Source organism: Lissotriton vulgaris, chromosome 6 (assembly GCF_964263255.1).
Source record: "Lissotriton vulgaris chromosome 6, aLisVul1.2, whole genome shotgun sequence".
NCBI lineage: Eukaryota > Metazoa > Chordata > Amphibia > Caudata > Salamandridae > Lissotriton > Lissotriton vulgaris.
In genome coordinates this window covers 1,242,498,380-1,242,525,644 of record NC_141694.1, presented here as the reverse complement: position 1 = coordinate 1,242,525,644, position 27,265 = coordinate 1,242,498,380, and the positions used below count along the sequence as shown (strand labels likewise).

General features: G+C 43.1%; 1 protein-coding gene across 1 annotated transcript in view; it reads right to left on the bottom strand.

Annotated features, from left to right (window-relative positions):
* The window catches only part of KIF26B (kinesin family member 26B), a 589,601-nt gene that overhangs the window by 112,360 nt on the left and 449,976 nt on the right, over positions 1-27,265 (bottom strand). Inside the window, exons 7-8 of the mRNA XM_086925761.1 lie at positions 15,484-15,690; positions 5,368-5,461 (exon numbers count right to left, since the gene is read on the bottom strand). Of these exons, the coding sequence (XP_086781887.1) occupies positions 5,368-5,461; positions 15,484-15,690 (301 nt within the window). The remainder of the gene's footprint in view (positions 1-5,367; positions 5,462-15,483; positions 15,691-27,265) is intronic.

The window sequence follows — 27,265 nt, the reverse complement described above, 5'->3', positions numbered from 1 at the left end:
ACATATTGTGCCACCACTAAAGTGTTCATGCAAAACAGGACTGCAGACCTGCCACCAGTAGCCTGACTGTGAGGTTTTAATTTACGACTTCAACCTGTTAAAATAACCACTTCTGACAGGACTAAACCGTTAGTTTAAATATTAATAAGTCATCCCTAAGTTTGCTTTAAGTGCAAATAAGGCAATGTGCATGGTATTGAAAAACAGGGCATGTAAACGTTTAAAGTAAAACATGTCCTTACAGTGAAAAAGACTAAAAGCCATTTTCACTGTTGCACGGTTAGCTGTTCCATAGGGAAGTCTTGGGAGGTAATGTTACAATTAAATATTGTTATCTCTGCCTAGGAACCAGATAACAAGTTAGTGCGTGGACTTCTTAAAATACGTATTAAAAATCCAATTCATTGGTACAGTCAGATTTGTAACAAACATTTTACAAAATGTACTTTTAAAAGCTACCTGTAGTCGGCCTAGAGACCCTAGAAGCCCGTTTGCATGAGCTTCCAGCTGTCACCCAAGAGCTGAATAGTTTGTGATTAGGTGTTATAAGTCTCTCAGAGATGAGATAAATAGTTTGAATGTGGGGTGGTGCCCTGTTCTTCTGACAAGATGACCATCTGGGCAATGCCTAGGAACTTAATTATCTTCAAAAGGGTCTGACCTATCACAGGCAGATGTAGCTCACATCTGGGCCTGCCCCTCTGATGTCCTTCTAGCTAGCAGGGCACCAATCCCAGAGGAGTGGAACTGCCCTAGAACTGGTTTTGAATGACCAAGGAGAGGGTTTTCTCAATTCCCTGGCCACACCTCTAGGGTGGGCTTAGAGGTGCTGCACAAGGGAAGAACGGTTCTGCCATCTTGATTTTAGGAAGAGAGGGGCACTGTGAGATTGTTAGCATTAGATTACACAGGAAGTGATGCAAAAGTGGGTAAAGTTATTCCTGGGAACTTTCTGCCTGTTGCTCAGGGTGTGGCTAGGAGTCACCCCAAGGACAGGCTACTGCCAGGGATAAATCTGGCACCCCTGGGCACCTTCTTCAGAACATGACTGGACCTGTGGAAGACAGGATAAGAACTCCACCAGTGAGGAATGGACTAAGTGCTGGACCTGCTTCCATTCGTATCCAGGACTAAGAAGTGGAGCACAAGTGTCAGCCGACTTACCTCCTTTTAAGCTATAAGGTCACAAAAGCTGCAAGAATACTACTTTCCTAAAAGAGCCCAGCTGACCAGTTTCAACTAGATCTGTCTTGGACCTTGCTGGCAGCCTCTGTTGGTAAGAATCCGGACACCCAATTGCTGTTCCTGATGTCTTGTAACCCCTGCTGGTTAGAGAATATACTTTTCCTGCCCAAAGTGAAAATGCTGGGACTTTTAAACCTTTTGTCAACTTTGTGCCAGGAGTACTGTCAGAGACCGGGGTGGCAAATGCAGCTGCAGCTGTTGAATTGTTGGTTTGCCTCAGCTTTCCGGTTAGCCCCGCTGAAGGTAATCCAACTTTCAGAAAGGTTTCTAAGCCCAAATGTAGAGGGCTTCATCTCGGGCCAACATTGAGCAGAATACGAGCTGGGCAGAGACTACCGACTTCAACCCTCGCTGATGTACGCACCTGGACCATCAATTTCCGCACTGGGGCCCTGCACTTTAGCAACCCACTGTCATTGAGTCATGCTTCTGATCCAGCAGGCAGCTTACCCCGCCGATGACTCGCAGATGACTACTTTTCTCCCCAAAAATGCCAACATCTGCAGGTAAGTCTCTGATCGGAGCCAATCTGGCCTCGTATCCAACATACGCTCCCTTGCAGTCAGTCTTCAACCTTCCCTTTGTCAGGGTCTAAATGAGCAGTTGCCAGCGATCAGCACTTCGCGCTTTTTGGCACTATTGTAATTAAAAACATAACATTTATCTCTGGTTCCTCTTATTGAATTATTATCTTTTATTCATTAAATATTCTCTATTTTTATACATTGAAGTGTGGTTTTTATTGTGTTATGTTTTTGGCTTTTTAACTGCTTTGGGACTTTTAAATGCTCTACACACACATTTTCTTAAATTGTGCCATAGCTACCAGGAGTTGAGCTCATAAATTACTAAAATCTTTACTAGACCTAACAAGAATAGTGTCATTAATACTTGTGGTAGACTACCATCCACCCCAACTAATAATCCACTTTCTGACATAGAGCATTTCTTTTGTTAGCTAACAATTCACTCTACTAGGACAGAAAAGGTATATCTCAGGACACAAGGTCTACGCTATCCTCATTTTACCCGCTTTCTCCGAGCTGACGCTAAGCTAAACTTGGCAGGCAAATCACAGAGTGTCGAGCCTTGTTAAATTCTCCCAGTGCCGAAAATGAAAGTATTATTCTTATGCTGTTCTTTAAACAAAGTCATGACACAAAAACCAAGGCCCCTAAGCAGAGATACATCTGTATGCAGGAAAGTGCCAAGTGCAAATACTTTGAAGAGCGAGACTAAACGAGGCAATTTTCTTGTAAAGCAAGAGATGATGAGTGGCCTCACTACCATGCATAACAAATCTACAAAAGGATTCGCTTTGGTAAACATTTTCATGGGCGTGCGGATTTTAAGAAAAAAACAACTGCCGTATCCTGGTGCAGAAGCCAACCCCCTTTTAGAACACTATTGAGTTGTTTCGTTGCAACCGGACATGTGATGTTAAGACAAAGTGTTGAGTTCCCAAGATACTTTTTGTGTGTCCACATTGAGTGCTGGCTGGTAGCTGCTTGTGTTGCATGCTCGCAAACATGGGAGAGCAAGGCATCGTGTCACACCTGATGCAGTTTTCATGCTAGCTTTATACAAGGTGATGATGGACTCTTATGATGGTTAGCAGGGTTTAAATTAAGCTTCACAAAACTGTTCTGCATGCCAGATTAATGCAATCATATACCACAGTCCGACTGCAACAAACTAGGCAACTGTCACAATAAATGTCCAGCTTAATTCTATGCATCCTCCTAAGAGCTTCAAGTTCTTTATTGACAACACAGTGCAGCAGAAGTCATGTTTGTTGAAAAATAAGACTAGGAAATGGGCTTCTCAAGTTAGCCATCAAGGCTATGGAACACTGACCCAATTCAAAAAGCGGCATAACACGTATCTTTTCTAGGAACATTTCATCATCTTTGTTCAAACCATCAGTTCCTCCAATCTCTGGACTCAACTGTAAGAGAACTCCAGTCCCATTATTCACTATCCTAAACTATCCTTTTCCCCATCTTCTACAAGGCACCAATGCTTGCCAGCTTTCCTCATGTTATAACATTTAAAGACATGCTCATACATACAATCATGCCGCAACTGAGCAGGGTGTAAGCATAGAAAAATATCAGACATAGCTGATGTCCAACATGGACCGCCACGCAGCTGCAATTTGGGTTACAAACTGGGCCACCATTCTTACAACAGCATAACAGTCTCTATCGCTTATTACAAGTTTCTTGCAACATCATTGTTAATTGAGTCATCCATGGCCAAGTTGCCTGTGACCACACACCTTTAGTACTGGCCCCTAACTTTGTTCCAAAACGAGGAGTTCGTACTTCTATTAAACAACACTTCAGCATTATTGGCATTCTCCAACTTTCTGTAACTACTTGACTACTTGTATGTAATGGTGAATTGATTGGCCTATTACCTTCTCACAGACTGCTTCTGATAAAAGTCTAACATGTTTCTGCATATACTACACAAAATAAAAAACATGCATCCCCTTTACCAAAACCTTGAAAACATTTCACGGGCAATGCTAGCCACCGTCATCAGTCACTGTGAAAACTTTTTGGATGATTTCCCTGATCTTTCTACCATCCATATTGGTCTGCTTTTCAAAGGTTTCTGAATTATCACTCTTCATTCTAATGTGTCTGTTGTGGTTACGCCGTGTGATATCTTTTTGAGGTGGTTAACTCTATCTTTGAGGACTCAGTGGATTAACAGTGGGTCAAGAAGTAGTACCCAACTATTTATAGTCACCATTAGAGACCTCAGCATCTTTTCTTAAGGGATCCCCGCCTACACATACCACATTTGTCAATCAATCACGATGCAGTTTATTTTGGGACAGCCATTAATACCATTACCACAATTAACTGCTTAACTGCAGCGGCAAATCCGCTGCGGTGAGGCGGTTTAAAGAAGTGGGCGGGGCCGCATCAGCCAACGGACGTATGCAGCACTACGGAGGTAGTGCTCGCGACGGCCGTTGGCCGATGAACGCACGGAAGGGGTTAATAAATAGGTTTTTACACATTTTTCAACACGAAATGAAAAAGAAAATACACTAGTAGGTAAAATCCATAAAGCCATAAGATCAAGAAATATTGGTTGAGATATTTGCTGACACTTTCAAGTTCAATAAAAAGTTATATTTCTGATCACAACAGTCAAGGTAAACTGAGATAATGGAATGAGATGTCAACAGACATATAAACTTCAGGTAAACATTGCTAAATAGTTTTTTTCTACTTTCGCACCCACACGGAGGCTTCCTCAAATTCTGAATTTTAGGAATTTGGATTTGAACCAAACACTTCCTAACCAGTCTGAAATTGAACTCTTATTCTAGGATAATCCTGCACACAAAAAGCCTGTATAATCATGTAATGCTGCAGTTTGATTTTTCAACAAGGAGCATACATGTTACATCTCCCAATGTATTCCTAATTTTATTTGGCTTTAGCCTGCTATCCATCATATCCAAAAATTGTTCCTTTTCTAATTAGATGCCAAGGCGTTAATTGCAAAACGGTTAAAAAATCATGCCTAGGACATTCCACGTTTATGATAAATAGTGATGTTCTGATTTTAGGTACATTTCAAAATATTCATGTATTTGTGGGTTCTGTTATGCTCTTTCTCAGTTTCTTTAAAAATGACAGATTTAATTTCCTACCCACCATCTTTGGTTTAGTGGCTTTCGCTTGAAAAAAAACATGTTGTCATCGTAAATTATGCACGTTAAACACACTATTGCACCTGAGAGTATATAGATGCTCATAATTTTTGCTGTCTTTTATGGATGTATTCACTTGCTTTTTTGTGCTCTTAAAATAAATAAAATATTAAGTCTTTGGACTCTATTATATGATGTCAGTTAACATATAAAGGCCTATATTCAGTTTTATTTGCCTCTATAATGCACATGTTGGTTTATGCATTTTATAGTAATAAATAAATATTTCAGTAAGGTACTAACCACCAAATATAATTTGCAAGTAAAATACGAGGGCCGAGCCCCCAATGGTGCTTGAGATTGCATCTGCATCCATGATACATAGTGTAGATGTTTTTAATAACTTCAAGCCATGCATCAATAAAATCTAAGAGTATACTCACCGAGCTTGGCATGGCCGAAACAAAACACGCAGCCGTCCGCACCATTGACCACAGACTGGATGACTTCTGCCACTGTCCCCGCACACACTTCCGCCTGTGGCAATGAGAGGAGAGAATGAGTGATGTTACTGCAGCACAAGAGGGTCTTCAACCCAGACCGATCATGCCCTCAGGGAGGACAATGACCCAAGACACCCTTTTACATTAACATGGAGGGTGTGGGAACATTTCCAAGAGTCCTAGGCCTATCAGGGGGTTGCTTAGCTCAAATTGGGACAAGAAGAGCCGTTTACCACTGTTGTTCTGTGGCTTGATCTTACTACTGACCCCAAAACTGAGAACCAAGTACATCCCTTTAGCACTTGAGCCTTGAAGCAAAAAAACAGTCCAAGGCATACCCAGGGAGATGGTGAGAGGTTAGACACATAACTCAATAAAATCTCCGAAGATTAGTAATAAAGCACTTTCAAGTCAGCACTTTGTAAAAGAAAATTACTTTATTTCTAACACACTGAGGAAGCATGCTAAAATCATACAGTTAACCTTAGAGGGCATTACAAGTGCCGGCCTGATTGTACCTAGTAACTATGGTAATCTGCAGTATAGTCTAAACCAGTGCTTCCTAAACTTTTTAGAACCACAACCCACTTTTTTTGTACATAAACTTTCAGGACCCACCTAGCTTTCATGGACATGAGGCAGGTGATCTTTTTAATGTAACTAAAGAATAATATGGTAGTGCATTGTTACTTGCAAACAGCATATTTTCTATTTGAATGGTCACTAAATGTGCACAGACAAAGTTTTATAGATAAAGCTATGATGCACCCAAATGATTATGTGTGTAATTTGGGTACCAGTGAATTTTTATATGTTTGCATTAACAAGGAAAGTGTCTGATTTGTACTGATCTTAATAAAAATCTTTGTTTCCATCACACTTCAGAATTGCAAAAAATGTGCTTCATTTTGCTTTCCTAACTGCTGCGTGTATACAGTCCATTTACCGGTAGTTACATTTTGTTGTGTGCTTGGAAAAAATTCCATCCTTCAACTTTCCTTTCACACTTCATGTACCCCAGCAGAACTGTCACATAATTTATTTTATTTTTCTTTCTCTTGACTGCAAAGCGAGAGGAGTTCCTAAACACCAGTCTCCTTGTTAAAAAAGCATAAGCATCAAAAGACATGGTCTCTGTCTATGGAGTGCAGCAAATGTGACATGATAAATACAGAATTCAAAGGCATCTTTATTAATTGCCTGGACGTCAGCGACGCACCAAAAATCGGCTTGCGACCCACAATTTGGAAATTACTGGTCTCAACTGTTTCCTAAAGATAGGTTTTATGGTGTATTGTTCATTTATGAGTGACAAAAATTAAAGGTTTGTTGGCGTGCAGTAAGGTATCGTCTTCTGATCATAGACGCATGAGAAACGTTAAGTACTGTCACGCTATCCACACCTGGAAGCGTCCCTTAGGTGCACTGCCAGATTCCAAATGGAAATCAAAATTCGATCAATTTATCAAAGATTCAAAATCAATACCATAGATTTTCTTTGATGAACATTATTCTCTTCAATGGAATTTTTTTTCAGAACAAACACTCCAATGTGTTGACATCAAATTCTCGATGAATATTCCATGTACGTCAATGGTATGTAAAAACAAATTAGCATGTATCCCCATTGCATTTCAGGCATGTCATTGCCCTTCATCAGTAGGTATACTCCTTAACGATAAACGTAATCTCAGGACCTAGCGCCCTGTCCCAATGGAAGTCGGCATTCGATATACGCCCTGATGAAGGGCAGTGACATGCCCGAAATGCATTGAGATACATGCTAATTTGTTTTGAGCATACCATTGCAATCCACATCTGCTGTCTCACCTCTTTTCAACCCTACGTCTTAGCTACCACTTAAAGGAACCAACTACAAAATGGTTTGCAGCCTTCACTCACAAAAGAACGCAGAGACATGCGATATCCATGCCTTACATGTATGGGGGAAGGACCCGGTTGCAGGGGACTAGCAGGCCAATTTAAACATATGGCAGATGGGTAGGTGTCTCTCCCAGGCAGGTAATGTAAAAAGTATTGCTTTGCCACCATAATCGTCTTGTTGTCATCTGTATCAGTCACCCACAGCCTGGCAAGCTCACAGTAGTCAGACTCGGTTTAAGAAAGATGCACATGATGTGCGCCTCTGGACCACATAGCTCCTTTCTACAGCTCAGTCTGTGTGATACAAAATGCATCACTGCACACACATGAAGGCTGTGAACGTTGAGTTGTGGGGTGGGTTAAAGTTCTAAAGCTTGCTGTGATGAACTAGAGGTGAGAGTGTATACTCTCCAGCCTCATGCCTGGAGCAGTTTGTACCAGAGAAAATGAGTCTGCCAAATGTATTAAGCCCTCAAGATATACTGCAGAAGCATGCTGAAATGAATGAGTCAACAGTGCTAGAGATCAATACTGTCATAAAGTAAACATTTCTGCCATCAATCTATATAAGGATTTTGGTGGCTGGCTCAGAGTAGCCCGGGACACGTGCCCTCAGATCTAGGGCTGCACACCCCCCTTGATGTACAGTGCTCACTCTAAAGGTCTATATTTTCTTCCATTTTAAAAAAATATTGTGTTTTTTTGGGCTCAGAGTGCTCAGAAATGGTACATCAAGTTCATATCAAAACACTTCAATCTCTCAAATGTGCTTGGCAGAAATCCTCTCCCAGCCTTGTTTTTGTGCTCTATACACTAAGAAACATCTATAAAGCAGCTAAAACATTGTATTGTCTTTTATTATTCTCCCAAGAAAAGAACATATGCTTCTGCTAGCACCCTAGAAATCTACCGTGTAGCAGCTCCAAGTGGGGTTTCCAATAGTTAAACCTTATTTCATCTTCAAAATCTATTATATGTCACCTTGAGAAAACATCTAAACGGTGCTGGGCCAAGGAAAGCATGAGCTCCCGAGGGCGCCTCCACTGTAACTTATCACCACATAATATGTGGTAAATATCAGGGACACACTAGTTGGAATCTACAAGCAATAAAGGCCTGATTCACAAAGAAAGCTGTAAGTCTGCATGACTTATGTAGAGAAGAATAAGGGGTTCAATGATTCACAAAACTCTCAGGCGTCAAATGTACGTGTATGTGATTCACATACTCTGTTGTTTCCCAAACCCTACATGTGTAGAGTCTCCACCTTGTGAAGCTTATGCCTGGATAGGAAATTCGTAAAAGTAAAAAATATTTTTTTGTTATTTATTCTTTTCATAGAAGATACATTTTCATGAAGTGCCTTTGCCTCATATGCACCTCTGTGAAATATGTGGTGCATTAATGCACCCTGTCACACTTTCTGAATTTCCTACACCTATATCATTCAAGTACAAGTTTAGAAGATTATGTAAGTGTGGAGAATCAATTCCAAATATGTGTGAATATCTACAAAATACTTCTGTTTCAGTATATATCAAATTCACATCCCATTTACATCATCACCTCTCTAACTCTCTCCTGGGAATGCAAACTTCTATGTAAATATGGAACACTGGGCATACCTTGCGTACTTCTGCACTTGTGGTTACCACCACCATATTGATACATCAGGTGTTACTCTACATTGCATCTACGTCATGCATGGGTGAAATATGACATTCTACAGAAGTGAGGCACACAAAGCATGCTGCAACTTTTTTAAACTAAGGTCCCTGCTGCCCTTGCACAGTGCCTGCTGGCATGTCACGTTCTAGCTTTGTCCAAGTCAAGAAAAACTAACAAGTCAGACAAAGGCAAGAAAAACTAACAAGCCAATCAAAAGGAGTCGCCCTTGCCCAATAACTTGTTTGCACTAATTACAAATGTGTGAGGTTACACTCATTAAGGTCCAGATTAACAAAGTTGGTCTGTGAGCAGTTGTGACTTACTCCTGACTTAGTAGGCGGCATACTGATCAATTTTCTGATTTTCCAGGCCCCGGATTCAAAAAAGTGTTTTTCCTGTAAACATGGCTTATTGCTATGTGCTAAAAATGTATCCCTCGGGCTGGGCCTCCTTTCAGTGGAGGAGATGTGGAGGATGGATCTTTGAAGTGAAAGGCTCAAAGAAGGCCCTCCGAAAGAATTATAGGGCAGATTTATGTTGGTTTGCATCACGCAACGGCGGCGTAAACGTGGCGCATCCCTGCGACCCATTTACAACGTGACGCATCTAGGCAGATGCGTCACGTTGTAAAGCCCTGCGCCACATGTGGGCGTTCCGGCGCAGGGTGGGTGTTCCAGGGCAGGTGCGCCTCGCAAAAGTGGCTGAGTGAAATCTACAAGATTTCACTCAGTCACTTTTAGGCCAATGCTGCGTCAAAACCCTGCGCCTGCTTGAAGCAGGCGTAAGGCTTGACGCAGAATTGGACAGATAGGGCACCCCCGAGCCTTGCTGGAGCTGTGTCGCAAGTCCAGCAATGAGCCACCTTTACGGCACAGATGCGTCATACATCTGTGCCGTTTTTGCCCCAAGGTGCGCCGCATTGTAAATGCGGTGCACCATGGGTTGCGGAGCTGCGGCGCACAATAACTGGCGCATTCCTGGGGATGCGCCAGTTATTGTAAATCTGCCCCATAATCTTCAAGGAGGAACATTTTGTCTTGGGGAAAGCCATTACAGCCTGACTTTTCAGGGCTCACGAAACCCAGTTAGCTCCCTAAATTCTCCTTGCACCTAAATAAAATACGATCGCACTTAGGCTTGATGAAGCAGAGGGCTACAGTTTGTATGTGATGGTTTAGGAATTCTATGTGGTAGTTTTGGATTTTATCTTGGTTTTTATGATGGAGCGTCTTGCTTTTCATCGTAGAACTGACTGTCCTCAAGATGCTTGATTCTCTGCTTAGATAACCCATGGGGACATAGCGGACCCCTACCGAGCTTCCTTTTAGGACTACTTTTGAGGTTTTTGTTTCATTGGTTTTATCTGAGCTTTGTCGATTGATGTTGTATCACATTTTATTTATTTATTGCTATTAATTGGATGATTTTCCATTTTTTTTTAATGATATATACTGTTCTGCTTTGTGCATTTTTATGGTTCATATGAGCCAAAAATAGAGTTGATTTAGGATTATTAAGAACATGCCCAGTAAAAGGTGAAACTATCTTTATCACTATATCAGCAGCAATTTCCACTGTACTTAAATGGCAGCTAGTAAATGGGAATAACCAACGGTTACATTGTTAATGAGTATCATTTCCACAGCACCCTAGTCGTTAACCAGAGGCTGAAGATATTTACGAAAAGTAGCATGTAGGAAGATATCTAGTCTAATCAATGAAGTGCCAAACTGGGATATGGGTTCTAATTATGGCTTCAGCACTTGACAGACATCTTCACCTCTGGGTAGTCACCTAATTTCTCGGTTTCTAAAATTACATACACAAACACATAGCATACATATTAGTAGGAAGGCCGGCCATTGACCGCAATGAAGTGTATTATTACTATATAATTACTATTCTAACTCCACGAGCACTTTGATAGTAGGGTAGATTATAAGCGCACCGAGGCAAACCTAACTGCGCTTTTACTTTTTTTATACACTCGCTCATAAGTACCTAAACGCACTACAGGGATGGGTCTTCACAAAGCACCGGTCCTCACAAAGATAGTGTTGGTCTGATTCTGACAAGGTTAACCCCCACTATGAGGACTGAGCTGGTCTCCAAAGCATGGGTTACACAAGCCCCCCTACACACACTGAGAAATACATGTGGCCCAATAACATAAGCTATTTAGAGCAATGGTACTAATAAACATGAATTCAAGTATTTAATACTCCAGTGCAACGGTCAAATTCCAGTTTGTTACCACAGTACAGCAAATGTGACATGTACAAACACTTTTTACTGCCTCACAGATTGCATGCAACAATTGTAAGCCCTTGCAATATGGTTGTTATTTAATACAAACAAATACACATGAAAATATATTGTGGTGTAAACCAAATGCAGCTGGGCTATTTATTACACTGTTGAGCGAAGGGCTAGACCTATCACGGGTCATGAACCCTCCCCAAACTCAACAGGGGTAATTAATACCATATTACTTTGCATATATATATTGTATTACTCATACATACATCCATAACCAGGGACACTGGAATTAAGTGATTCTGTGGATGTGTGTTTATATGCATAATAATGGATTTGCTACATAATCCATCATCTTCTAAAAAGTCTACAACTTTAACAAAAAAGAAATGTGCTTCTAGCTTAAACAGGTCAAGCATTACTAGAAACGTGGCAACGTGCATTTGTGCAACGGCGGAAGGCCCTTCACAAATGTTAACTGGTCATCTTTCAGTTGCTTATTTCTATATTTGGTAGTAAAAGTGGTGCCAATGATGTGAAATCTTTGCCCAGACATAAGTACAATTTGTAGAAATTACAAAATAATGAAGTAATACTACCAAACAATGTGCCAAACTATGCCACATAATTTGCCTTTTCTTGACACATAATTTAGTGAACCCAGCTGCATAATTTGGTACACCCCTTACGCATAATTGCAGTGGCCCTGTCTGTAATGTTGTAATGGAACTATATATAGACTTGTAATTCAAGCATGTAAAATCACCAATTATATGGTCTCCTAAATTCCAATCCCCTCCGCCCTCCCAATGAATGGGCTGCAGTTCGGTCTGGACTACATACGCTATATAAGCCCATTTAACATACCATAACATTACATAGCCATACAGACACGTTTCTTGGTAATTTTCAGGAACGCATTTTCCAAACCACGCCCATTCATCCATTTTTTCAAATGACCCCCTTGGTTCCAGGGGCAAACAATATTATTTCATACAGCTATTAGTCTGCCTCGGCTGTGCCTTACATGCAATATTGGGTAATATTCGATGACACTGCATCCATCATGTGATATGCGATATGCACCCCCACCTCGGTGGAGCAAGGAGTCATTATCGTTCCAAATGGCCTATTGTTTCCAGTATAAACACCCTTCACATGTCGCATAAATGATCACACAATTCAATGACATGCCGTGAAATATTGCTACGATTAGCTCCTTTTGGAGAGCTTATTAGCGCATAGGCAGAACACAGATTATTTCATAGCGTCACTGAAAAAAAAGGTTGCGGCGCCTGGATGAATAAATAAATATTCCTCTGGTGGTAGGGATAGAAATCTGGTTCTAATTTATTCCGAAAATGTCTTCTATTCCTGGGAGCGATTAAGAGGTTTTTTTTTTTGTTGGTTTTTTTTTAGAAACTCTTCTTTCTTTTTCCCTAGATTTGATCAGGTAAATTGGATTCCCGAGATGTGTGGATTGCAGGCCCTCTACGAGGTTCCTGGAGACAGGCCTTCTCATTGTGAACCCCCACGAGGGGTCCTAGAGACAGGCCTTTTCATAGGGAACCCCCTCGGTTTGCTTATTTGTGGCACATTCCGGATGGTTTCAAAACAAACCGCGCCACAAGGCCGCAGAAATGGCGCCCGGCTCCCCGGGGACGGGAGCGCGCACAGCACAGCCAGTGTGGGGCCTTTTTACCTGGCATGAATTCCAACACCGATGCAGCCAACGGGAGATGGAAGCAGCCGTGGTTTACACAACCCCGTCCGGCTTCGTGCAACCATCCCACAGCGCTGCATCGAGATTTATGACCGCATAAAATATTAAGATGCCTATTTAATTCCAAGGATAGAAAACAGACGTAGCTCGTTGTAATGAGCACTGATTTAATGGAGGTGTTATAGCTGGCAACTATATTTTATGCAAACTTACCGTTCTGACAAGACGACTAGCCAGCACGGGCTTACTAATGATAGGGTATTTGGAAGTGGGGAGTTTGGAGGCTACTTAAACTTTCCAAAAGACACAGGTGTTGATAATGTCTACATATTCTGTTGAACTAAGCAATAATTCAAGGAATGGGGGTATGATGCATAAGGATTTAGGAGATAATCAGAGTTGTAGCTTCAGTGGGACACCGCTCTGGGCCCTTCTAACCTTCCCAGTGTCTCCAAGCATAGGATTACCCTGTCTGCTAACTACAGACCTGATAATTCCAGGCCCGGGGGTACCACCTCGACCATTTGAGCAGAGTTGTGGGGGCTGCAGGCAAATACTGCTGAACTACAGCATGATTGTATCAGCAAACACTACTCAATCTACTCCAGCCGGCCTCGTATCCTCTAACCCACACAGCAAAGGCATCCAAAAACTCCCATACCTATTTTACAAACTGGTTCAGCTGGTGGTCAATTGGTGCAGATTTGGGCCTGTTATTTTACCCTGAAGAGGGAGACAATTCTGAATTTGGACCATGTATTCAAAGGTTCACATTCTATTCATCGTTCCACGGGAAATAACTTGTAATCCCCAAATTTAGATGCTGTGATACCATCAGAGATTCCAGCCCGGTGGCCTATCCGTACCTAAATCTAGAGAACCCGTAATAAAGTCCCTTGTCAAATATCACTATCAGTGGCGGCTGCTAGGAAATGGTGGCAGGGTGGCGGGGGTATGAAAAATAAATTAAAAGAAGAATTACCTGACAAACGCCGGCCGGCACCTCTCCTCCATCCTCCCTCAGTTACTGGCTCCCAGCGCACCCAGGCTCACAGATTCCCTAGCCAATCACGACCAGCATGACAGCAGCATCGTGACTGGTCTGAGCGCTGTGGTTCGTCACTCAGACGGGGACTGGGAGCCTGTGCATGTTCTCCACCCAGACTGTGCAATACAGCCGGGTGGAGAACATGCCAAGAGCGCATAACTGGCGGGCCATGTGTACTGAAGTGCCCACCACTTCTCCCCCTGCTGGCTGTGACGACAGCCCAGCACCGCCTCGTACAACTGCCCCAGCACAGAAAAATAAAATGATGTTAACATTGTGTTATCATTTGATAATAATTTTTTGCACTGCCCAAAGGGCAGTGGGGGGCGCCTTAGCGGACGAGCCGCCGCTGACCCCTATACAAAATATAATTTCAAAGTCGGCTGCTCAACCCCCAGATTGTTTCATGACATCAAAGTCGGTATCGTGATCCAGTTCAGCATCCAAGCACAAAGGTCAGAAGACGACCATGCAGCAAATGTGTGCTGACTGCAGCATATACAACTCGGCAATTCGATTTCAGGAGGGAAGTGCTGCACTCTTTGCTCTGTGCTGTGTGCAGCTCATGCACAAACGCGTAGCTACAGAGTTAGAGTATGCTCTGGCCGAGATTATGACACAGTCACGGAGGACTTTGAAAGTCTGCACACTGCACCGTCTTAGTGGACAAACCTTATTTGCTTCAGAAAAAATTATGCATTAAAACATATATATTTGGGCAGCACTTTCAACTCAGACAGAAGCATTTTTACATTTAGGTAAGCATAAAAAATGGAAAAGGTCAAAATCACCTTCTTGAATCACAGGTTCATAAATGGTGGCTTTTTGTCTTCCCTAATGAGATTTGATTCCAAAAAATAAAGCTATTGAGGGGATTTGAGAATGCTACTACTGGGGCATGTTTGTGGTTGTGCCTGGGTGGACCGACAAGTAAAATGTTGGTGAATACCGACAAAGATAGAATCCATCAACAATTTGCAGGTCATTTTCAACTCTGAGAACTCTTGTAAATCTACTATTCATCGGATCAGGACTGAATGCCTTTTCGGGATAGGAATGAGGTGGTAACATCACTAAAACTGATGGGAGCAGGGCTTTGGGGAAGGAGTAAGAGAAGGAGTTTCTCTACAAAGAAAAATTGTTTCTCTAACTGATGAAGTAAAAAAAAAGGATCATGTTGATGTGTACTTTTGCATTACATTTACACATGCAAAAAGGTACGCCCTTTAGATATTCGTATGTAGAAACAGTTTTGCATGTGGGTACTACTGGGAAACTGGGGTAGCTGCAAATTTACATGAGGACAACTGGAATTCTTTGTAACATCACATAAAAATTGAATTTTTCCAAATTTAGGAGCAACCATATGTAGTAAATTTCTGAAATTTTAGAAGTCAAGTCCATAGTGCCCCCTTTTTCACAAATTATTGTATCTTTTTTAGCATTTAGATAAAACATTGAGTAACATGTAACCTACCTGAGAGGCATCCTGTGGGAAGACTGCATCGAAGGCAAACATCTTTGGCGGTACTTGGCTGCTCCTTTTCGGGAAGGCATTCTGGCCCGTGCAGGACAATGGATCGTACAGAGTGATCTGTTTCTTGCGAGGATCCACCTTCAAGAAGGCGCTGGACTCTGATGATTCTCTGCCGAGGGCGGAGCAGATGCGCACCATCACCTTCACCTATGGGAAACACAGAAGAGAGATGTTCGTAATGAAAAACTACACTGAAATACTTCGGAGCTCCGAATGAATAGTTCTTGATGGCACAGATAATGTGAGAAGAAATGCTAGATTGCTATAAGGAGACAATGGTTTGGAAAATGGGCAGCATTCTTCTTTGGTCTCATTCCCTTGATGAAGAAACTGCTCATGTGCAGAAGATAAGGACCACCTAATACACTTCCTTCTACACCAGTTGTACCACTAACTTAAAAGTGTGCAGCTCTGCCTTTTCATCGGCACTCATTAATCTTCTACAATTGTCATATGTGTTTTTTCACCATTCAACATTTTTTTAAGGTTTAGTCATAAGCAATACATGACCAGAGATATAGTATCCCAGATCCTTTAATACAAGTTATGTACATAAACAAATAATATTGAATACACATTCCACCTTCCCCAACCCACTATGTGGGCTTTAAGTAGATCATGAACTCTCCCTTTGGTTATATCGAGTACATCTCAATTATGTCGCTTTAGATTGAATTGGCATAGGCACATTCCCTAATCAGATAATTGCCACATCCCATCTTATTTACAGGCATACATGCCCCAATCCTATGCTTATTCCAAATTCACAAAATTTCCAGGTAACTCCACCAGAAAAATTGTCATCTAACCCCTTCTAACCACAAGCACCTCACTGCTTCTCGACTCAGAAATCATCCACAGATTCAAAAGGAAGCACCCTAGAGCTGAACTGCACAGTTTCTTCACCTCCTCAAATCGGAAACTTTTAGACTAGTTTCATCACCTTGACATCCCCTACTTTATCTTTTATTTCACTAAACTACATAGTTGCTAAACCTACCACCCAAAAATCTCAAACAACTTATTTTAAAAATCCATTTTGGAACATTTACAGCTCACCCTTTCCTTTGAGAATCACATTTTACATTACTTAGCTTCTCTATATACATTGCAACAGATATCAAAGTTATCTCTCACAAAGGCATCAAACCCAGGTTCTCCTCTCCATAGTACTCCTTTGTGCTCAATGTTGGAAAAAGATGCTTATGCAAACTTGTGGAACTGTGGCATAAATCACACTTCCATCAGACCTCGCCTTACTTATATGAACTTGTACCGCCTATAAAAAAGCAAGGCGGACTATAAACATCACATTCCCAAAACAAGAATCATCATCGCTCCCCCTACCACCCTCCATTTGTAATTCAGCCAAGTGATCCACTGATACCGACAACCTCGCCATCAATAAAATCTACAATGTCAGACACAGCACTGACTAAGCCAGTGCTTCTTCCACTCACAAAGCCAAGCTCAAGAAACTCTTGTCTGGCAAGGATTCCCCTCTTGCACTGTAGATGAGTTCTGCAACATTATGTCCTTTCTCAATTTCACCTCTTATGATGAGGAAATTCTATATTCCTCAATTAATAAAACGCACCAAAAGTAGTTGACCCAGCTCCACATTCTCAATACGTCCCTCTACCCGAGTACGTTTCCCACCTTTTTCAAAGCCCACTACTTTCTTCCTTTCAAAGCAAGGGGCTTGGACTCATAACAACCATCCACTTCCTGCCCCATCAACAGCCAACGCCTCCTCTACAAAATCCTTGAAAAAGCAGTAGCAGTTCAACCACAAGTCTAAATTAAACGCCATAATCGTCTAATCAAAAAAACAAATTGAAGCCCGGCTGTATGCCATGAAATTGGAGGGCTTCCCACGGTCTCTTGCACACTGCATAAAGTCCCTCCAGTGTATCATTGTCCCTTTCTCCACTCCTTTATAACTTGCATTACTAAAGAGATTGAGACCAGTTGGTACTATATGAAACTGGTTGATAAAACCACACAATATATCCTTCTGCCAACTTCAATTTAGGCCACAGCAGTATGCCACCATGAAAGGGCAAATGCCATCCTACACACATTTCCAATTCCAAACTTAACCCCGTACCGCTGCCCTTCATAAAGCCACCCAATTAATGAGTGGTGACAGAAAATGTGACCGCCTCAATCCGGTCCTCAAAGATCTGTACTGGCTTTACCTACCAGAATGAATGAAATTCAAAATGTACTGCGCCACAGATAACGCCTACAAAACCTCCAAACGGAACCACCTTGCTTTTGGAATCTCTCTCAGGACGCCATAGATCTACATGCAGTCTGGATTCTGCCTTTCTTCAACTGCAGAACGCCTGGAAGGATACTACTCACATTCAGACGTCCTCTTTGGAGTGCATAATGATTAACCCCATGTGATAATGAGACTCTCTGCAATCCTCATCCAATTCCAGAAGGTCCCAAAGATGATCCTGTTCCACCGATACCTCTTCAAGATTCCAAAGGACTCCTGTGTCGGATCTCTAAACTAGACTACGTGACCTCCCTTCATATACCTGTGTAACCTATGCTTTTCTCTTTTATATGTCCAGTGCTCTCCTGCATTACACTATTAGTTTGCAAAATTCTTCTAGGGATCTTACAAATGTTCCATGAAGGCAGGTCCTAAAAAAGCTCAAATAAAATGTAGTTCCCATTAAAACATAATTGCCACCAAGGTCATTATATTCATTGCATATCGTATGCTTTGGATTTAAATAGCACCATTGGGCGAAATCACGCAGTCTTAAAATAGCCCGCGTGAAAATGGTGTTTTGTGGAGTGTCGCGCACGTCATGACTCCAAAAATATGTACATACGTGCACACTTTTAGAGTGTGAACCATAATATTTCTTCACATATTCTTACATTAACCCTGCATGATTAATTTGCTAATACACTCCTAGAAAGTAAATGCAGTTTTCAATGGCAGTGCCTCGCCGTTCACTGGACACATGCAAGCAAATGCTGCGTTACACCTTGGCTAGGGAAAATGAAAGAATTATAATAATTCTGTCTCCCTAACATCTTTTTTTTTTTAAACAGCTGCTTGTCAATGAATTCTTCCTTCTAAAGGGGCTTGTTAATAGTTGCACACATAAAAATAATTTAAATGTGGTAAAACAGTCCATAAATAAGCTGTTCTTCAATTGCAAAAAGGCGTCTACAGCTAAGTCCATTTATTGGCAATTTAAAATCAACTTGAAAAGAATTGAAGGAAGCTCTTAACCAGAATCAGTTTTTGTCTCTTACATGAGATGGCAGCTGTACTGGCAACTATGCCACAATCATCACGAAACATGGACACAGCAACAGGTTTTGCTTTTGCATAGTGTATTGACAGAAAGGAACAAAACATACAGGGATACATGCGCACCAACATGTACATGCAGACATAGCAAAACAGTAGCAAGCATACATGTACACACAAACCAACACCTATACAAACACATATGCAGACAAAGCAATAAAGGAAGAGGTATCCAGGCACATCACACACAGGAACACCTACATGTACAAAGGTACGAATGGCAAGATGAAGTGATGGTTAAAAATACATATATTTGCCTTTATGATGATGAAAACTTGAATTGATTTGTTTAGCTGCTTCCAACGCATTTAAAACTTCTCCTATATTTGCAATGTGTACATATTGTGGTGCAACAATGACAGTAAAGTGTCTCCTGCTTCTTCATGCCTACATTCTGAACATAAATGTTGTGTTTCCTGAATAACTGTAAGTATGTCTCCAGCAAGATCTCAGGCAGAAAAATATACACCAAATTAAAGTATGCAGTGTAGCAGCTAGAAAAAATAAATGAATTTGTTATCAGAAAAAACAGGCCACTCAGGAAGGATAGAAACACTTCTGCAGAGATAGCAGTCGACAGCACTGACTGACCAAGACATGGCTGATGTCAGGGCATTCATTTCTTAACCTGCAGCATCATTGGAAACAGCATAATTCATTTTAAATGGTCATAATAAACCATTATGGTATGCATGAGACTTACATTCTATACATACATCCAATGAAAATGTTTACAAAGTGCACACTAATCCCTTAGTCCACTTTCTTTAAGCATTAAGACACCATTGATTAAGACAAACCAAAATAGGAATTTACTAATCCCATGTGGCACCACCTCACACATTTGGCAGCAAATGATTTGTTTCAAGGAAGCTGCTGCTTCTGGCACAAGCACAACCAATGCTGGCAGTAAGAAGGGACGCTGAAGATATTTATGTGGGTGTTCTGTGTTTGCAAGAGAGCTGGAAGACTACTATTTAATCACGTGCATTTACAGTTGGGACTGTTACTGAGCAGCCAGTGGTCTCAAGTCTATAACTCTTGTGAAAGAGAATCTTTAAAAAATATTTCCAACATTTGGCATTACATATTGACTGTGTCGTACAATACTACTTAGCAGTGGCGGCTCCTCCGCTGTGGCGGAGAAGGGTCACCCCACTGACCGCAGAGGCAAATTTAAAATAAAATTAACTAAATGCAGATAATTTCTTTTTCGTCTGGTGGCAGAGCCTTGGGGGCAGAGCCACAGCACTGCAGCAGGGGGAGGAGGAGTGGTGGGCCCTGCTGTCAGTGCGCATGACGGTTTGGCCAGCTGTCTTAGGACAGCCAAACCATCATGCGCACTGACATCTCCCCAACTCAACTGTGATGCTGGGTGGAGAGACCAGCAGAAACAGGCTCCCAGCTCCTGATGGAGTGCAAAATCAGTGTGCTTCGCCCAATCCCTACGCTGCTCTCATGGTGAGCACAGCGTCGGGATTGGCTGCAGGAGAAGCTGGGAGGGTCAGCCTGTGCTCAGAGGAGTAGAAGACCGGCAAGCAGAGCAGCAAGCAGAGACCTACAGGTACGTTTTTTAAAAATTATTTTGTTTCAGCCTCTCCTCCAGGCTGCCCCACTGCCCCCCTGCGCTGCCCCCATACATGTCCCTGACAACAGCCGCTACTGCAACTTAGAGGCATATTTGGCCTGCACCATTCTGTAAAATACAGGGTGATCCCATATTTGACAGGAATAGCCTTTATTCCAGTAGAACCTGGGCATTCAGTATATACTCAAAATAATGGTTAACCCGGAATTCATTTATTCAAACTTGGTAGATAGACAAATAAATATATTCTAAGCCTACACAATGCCAATACATTTCTTTGCCTATCTACAAAGTTTGTATGAATGAATCCTAGGTCAACCCTTGTTTTGAGTATATATGTAGAAGACAGGGTGTGCATGACGGTTCAATGTGAAAAGCAGATTTCAAACATAGGTTTGGGAGTCAGTTTTAAAAATATAGAAGTGCCCAAAATCTTAACCTACACAAATATTTACCCTATGGGATTTTCATTCTAAACTGAATTATTAAACCAAGCCAAACCAACTTCTAGCATAATTTACAACTGGGATCATTCTAAGTCCAGTCCCAGGATATATGGGGACAAGAGCTCATAGTGGGTTTAAGTGCTTGTTGACGTTTTCGTATTGGGCCAGTTACGCAGGAGGAGGGTTTAATTCAGTGTTCTAGAGCCTCATTTTTTGTGATATTTTTGCAGTATTTACTTTCATCTGCTACTAGTGGGACGTCTTCATCCATCAATAAATGGCAGGTTTCAGGATGGCGAGCAACCCGTAACTATGCTTAAATTCAAAGACTTTCCTGAAATTGCGTTAGTAAAGGAAACAATATGGATCCTACCGCTTAAAGGAATGAGTAGATGAACAGACAAGTAATCTGTTTTCTCCTCAATAGGCCTCAAAATTGGGCCAGATGACTCGCCTAATACCTCTTTCTTAGTCTGCACCAGGCATAAGGTGACAAATCTGACCTCTCAGAAAAAGTGGTTTCCACTTTCTACACAGTCTGTGCCTTGCAACTCTTGGGTTTTGTTTCCAAGAGCCTCTAATGCAAGTAAGTATGATCACAGGGTGGCACTTTGACCCTCTAAAAGTCCAACTCTTTCATTCAGCATCCCTCTGCAGATTGAAGGATGTAGTACTAGAGGTTTACGCGTCAGCGAGTGAAGCACTATGGATGTCCATTCACCAACATACCACAGGTAGTGGAAGAGACATTGTGCACCCTCTGACGCCAAATGGTAATACAGGGTCATGGGGTAAACCCAGTGGCGGCTTGTCCGCTAAGGCAGAGGAACGTTGCCCCACTGCTTTTCGCAGTTAAATAACTTGATGTTATTATCATGGTATTTTTTCCTGCTGCTAAATCTTGGTGGGGCAGGTGGGTCTGCTCTGCTCTCAGAGCAGGGAGGGGGACTGGTGGGAACACGGAGTGTGCAATGACTGATTGGCTGCTCTCTTGGGCCGGCCAAACAGCTATGCATACTTTGCATGTTCTCTACCCAGGCTGCATTACGGCCTTGGTGGAGAACCTACCCAGGCTCCCATTCCCTGACTGAGCACTGAACTACGGCGCTCAGACCAATCTAAACGCTGCATTGTAACGTTGTGATTGGCTATGGTGCGCCTGGTGCATCCTGCTTCCTGTTTGCACAGAAGAAGCCAGGAAGAGGAAGAAGGAGAGGTGGCGGCTGGCTCGTAAGTACTTTTTTCTTAACCCCCCCCCCCCCCCCTTCTCCCTGCCCCAATGCTGCTTCCTGGACGCAGTCGCCACTGGTTAAACCCCTTAAACCAATCTTGTCCACTGAGTCTTCTAAGTGCTGCTAATGTACTAGGTGAAGGGCAATGAATAAAAACTACAGAAATTAAACTGTGCCCTTAAGGCTTATTTATTTTCTGCTCCAGACACTGCCTTGAAGGTCTTCGAGACTAGGGGTACTCCTTGATACCTCCAACTAATGTCCTTAGCAAGGACTTATGCCATAGTTTAGTGACAACGAGATCCAAGAGAGTCCAACAAAACTGGCTACCTGCGTCATAGGCTGTGAGTCCTCTTTTTTAGACAATCATCCAAATATAGGACACACCCCAAACAGGATACCAACAAGACTCCCAGACCACAGTGGACTATCACGAACCTTCTATCACCTACTACCCCAGCTAACACTGTCCTCATGACCCTGGAGACTTGACAGTGCACACCAAGCTGGGGATTCTGACATGGTAAACTAAGTTTAAAACCTTTGCATTTTGACAGCTGACTGATATCTGTTACACTAGACTGGGTAACCCCCTCACTCTAGAACATACTAAAAAATAAAACTTTTTTTGCAGCTTTATATAACACATACTCTACCCGAGGGCATTGGAGCACTTTACATAAATTCCAGCTTATGTTACACAAGTTATTTAACAACAAGGGGTGGTGATGGACAGAGTTTCTGAATTAAGCAGAATACTCTCACCCAGTCAAGAGATCAGGGCTAGATCCAACACCGTTTTTTAGCTCACTGCACCATCCCAGCTCAGAACCTGGCTATATGCAAATTAGTCTGTTCCCGTCCCAGTGCATGATGGGAACAGGGCAAACCAAACTACCAAGCCAATTCTTACACTGGGAAGGAAACAAGCTTCCGGGGACCGGTTTCTGGCATTTCAGCCGTCGTCGGCCCGGCTTGCTTGAATCCTGATGGTGCAATGAGCAAGGGACTCACATCTGAGTATACCCTTCCACGCTTATGGTGGACAAAATATTTAACAACAAGGGGTGGTGATGGACAGAGTTTCTGAATTAAGCAGAATACTCTCACCCAGTCAAGAGATCAGGGCTAGATCCAACACCGTTTTTTAGCTCACTGCACCATCCCAGCTCAGAACCTGGCTATATGCAAATTAGTCTGTTCCCGTCCCAGTGCATGATGGGAACAGGGCAAACCAAACTACCAAGCCAATTCTTACACTGGGAAGGAAACAAGCTTCCGGGGACCGGTTTCTGGCATTTCAGCCGTCGTCGGCCGGCTTGCTTGAATCCTGATGGTGCAATGAGCAAGGGACTCACATCTGAGTATACCCTTCCACGCTTATGGTGGACAAAATATTTAACAACATATAGCCAGGTTCTGAGCTGGGATGGGGCAGTGAGATAAATAACGGTGATGGATCAAGCCCTGATCTTTGGACTGGGTAAGAGTGGTCTGTTTAACTCAGACACTCTGTTCATCACCACCCCCTTTTTGTAATATGTTACACAAGGTCAGATTCCTTTTGTTTTGGCAAGAGGAGATCAAGTGATTTGCCCAGAATCATAGGATGTTGAGCAAATGCTGGGACATGAAGCAAGTTCTCCAGTTCAAAAGTTGACAGCTCTGGCCATAGGGAAACATACACTCCCCTTATTAGCACATACACCAACATTATGTGCCTGCTCTTAGTTACAGTAACTTTTATTAGCCACTATGCATTAAAAAATATCTTATCGCCATTACCATAACACTTGAGCTGAACTTAGGTGTACAACAAGTAGACTGTCAGTTCCCAAAATTAACTTTCACAGGCTCATGATCTGCAGAAATGTACGCTACCAGATGGAATGTAGGTCTCTTTAAAATAAGCCAACATTATATGTTCTCTGAGATGCTGAGTGTACGAATGAGAGACACATTAGTGTTCCAGGAGAGGGATAATGGGTAACCAATACTACAGTAAGGAGAGGAGTTGGCCTAACGGCTAGGCCAGACGACCTCGAATCTGGTGAACTGGGTTCGAGTCTCGGCAATGATGCTTAACATCCTGTGATTCTGGGTAAATCACTTAATCTCCCCATGCCAAACAAAAATGAATGTGTGTTCTCATGTATCGTGACTGGTGTAATATGCCCAGCGGTCTAGTGGTCGCACGCACACACGCATCCACACATCCGCAGGCCAGGCGTGGCCTGCGGGGTTGAAAAAAAGGAGGAAGCACGCTCGGGGACGTCACTTCCGACTGTGACAGTGTGTGTGCCTGCAGTCTGTTCGCTGCTCCTGCGCGCTCCGGCCCACGCGCACAAAGGCCAGCAGTAACCAGGGTGGCCGATCAGGGCCACAACCTAAAACACTACATTGGCGACGAGCGGAGGGGACCCAACCCTCGCCCGTGCACCGTAGACCGAAGCGGAGCACCCTGCTCCTTCACGCAGCCCTACCGCACGCCTGTCTGTGGCATCTGCCCGGCCTGACTCTTCACCTGGCCGCCCCTGTCGCTGGAGGTCCCAGTGGCTGCCCCCAAGAACCGGCGTGTCGGGAGGTGGAACCGGAGCGGCAGTGCAACCAGTTGCCATACTTCACGCATCTCGCGTGAGTCGCGGGTATGCGTGGAGCCCTACCAAAGGTCACGCATCTCACGTGAGAAGCTGCAGACATCTCCTGGTGGCCCCAACTGCGCCCTGAAGGGAATGTGGGCGGTGTCCTGCCTCACGGAAGGTTTCCGGCAAGTCTACACACCCAGACGCCCGTGGAAAAGCTCGACGGAGTTGAAGTAGGCCGCCCCGCTGCCACGTGGTCGATGAGAAGGAGGGAATGCTCGGCGGAGGCCCCCACTATCCCGACAAGCCTGCAGTAAGGGGGAAGAGGGGATGATCATCCTAACAAAACCCTACCATGGCGGATGAAGACGCGCCAGCAGCTACCATTAACATACCGTTCCAACATGCCGCATCTGGGGTCCTACCGCCGTTCAGCGAATCCGTCTACGGCGTCCCCACGTTGGAAAATATGGCTTGAGAGACTGGAAAACTATTTTGTGGTCACGAGGGAGACGGACAAAGCAGTGAAAAAGTCCCTACTACTACACTATGCAGGAGATTTTTTAGCAATTGATCCAGCACACACGTCCGTATTTTAGAAATCTGTTACACTAATGATCATTCAACACAAGTCAAAAAATATTAAATGAGTTGGGTAGCAGAGTCTTCAGATGTTTTTTTAAAAGTTTTAATCTTTATTCATTTCTTCAATCCAGTAGCCAACGCGTTTCGTCCTCCACGGACTTCTTCAGGGCAATTGGAGTGGGCTCTTCTCAAATTTGGTCAAGTAACTGTAATTCCATCCAGAGGAGACTCCAGTTTAAAATCAGATGTATTCGTTTATTTTGTGAAGAGACATTCCAATTTCATTAGGTTTTGTATGGTAAGGGTCAGATAGCCCAATAGTAACAATTTGAGAATATAGATCAGGCCGGCTCCATCGCGTGGCGTCTTCGTGTGATGTCACGAATAAATCTGATTTTAAACTGGAGTCTCCTCTGGATGGAATTACAGTTACTTGACCAAATTTGAGAAGAGCCCACTCCAATTGCTACTGGATTGAAGAAATTAATAAAGATTAAAACTTCAAAAAAACATCTGAAGACTCTGCTACCCAACTCATTTAATATTTTTTGACTTGTGTTGAATGATCATTAGTGTAGCAGATTTCTAAAATACTGACGTGTGTGCTGGATCAACTGCTAAAAAATGGTTTGCTAGAACAAGTTTCTTGTCTTAGGAGATCTAGGGAAAGGAATCTCCGATCCGTGTCACCACACAATAAATAGGGCATTATATAGGATAAGTGCAATTGTGCTGTAAAACCCATTTCCCATTCCTTTTTATTTTGACTCTTCAGGAGATGGGATCTTCAAATTTTTCAAACACCTGCCCAACACAGGGGCGGCTGATAATTATGGCGCTGCTGTCACTGCCCTCAATGATCATTTTGACCCACAGCTGAACCTAGTCTTTGAAGTCTTCAAACTGGGACAGGCACGTCAGAGGGAAGGCGAAACCATGGACCGCTTTTATGCTCGCGTAAGGGAGCTCGCAAGCACCTGTACTGATGAGGATCAACCGAAGGCCATACGGAGACAGATCATTCAAGGATGTCGAGACAAGGCACTAAGAGGATCAATACTACGCAAGCCAGGGATCTCACTCGAGGACATCCTAATCTTGTCCAGATCACATGACATCTCGAACGTCAGGGCCACCGCAAAGGAACAAGCACTCCACAAACCCCAAGGTAAAACAGAGGCCATTAAGAGTGAACGTGCAGACGCGGTGAGGACCCAGCCATGTGGACCGCCCCAAAAGGAATACCGGAAAGACCAGTCCCGAACACGGTGTGGGTTTTGCGGACATGAGCCCACGCGGCCAAAGACTGCCCAGCTCAGGGCAAAACCTGCTCAAATTGTGGGATTCCAAATCCTTTTGCGACTGTGTGTCGAAGACGAAACACCTCAAGGACCTTCAAAAAATCACACACACTTACCAAAGCAATTCGGCAGTTGTCGGTAACTGATCCACCACCACCGAAAACAGAGAAATATCTACCCACAAAGGACGAAGATTCGGAGTCCGAGGATGAAGAGGCGTGCATTGTCTCTTTTGCGCGGGAACTCAAACAGCGGCGAAGGCCGCAGCCGACTTGCGTTGTACAGATGGCAGGAAAAGAAGTTAAGGCGGTAATCGATACAGGGGCCACTGTGAACGTCATGGGTTTGCAACAATTCAGAAAACTACGCCCGCGCCCCCAGGTGCTACCGTCCAAAACGAGAATATTCGCATATGGAGCCGATACACCACTACCCCTCAAAGTCAAAATCACAGTACCCATCAAGGCTGATGAATCGGAGGTGATGGCGACGATCCACATAATTGACAGAGAGGCCGACACTTTGCTAAGCAGCCACATGGCCGAAGACCTAAAATTAATAGCGTTCGCCAAGCATATCAGAGCACACCAGGTGGACGAGCTACTGGGACGAATCCCCGAACTCTTCACGGGCCTGGGCTGT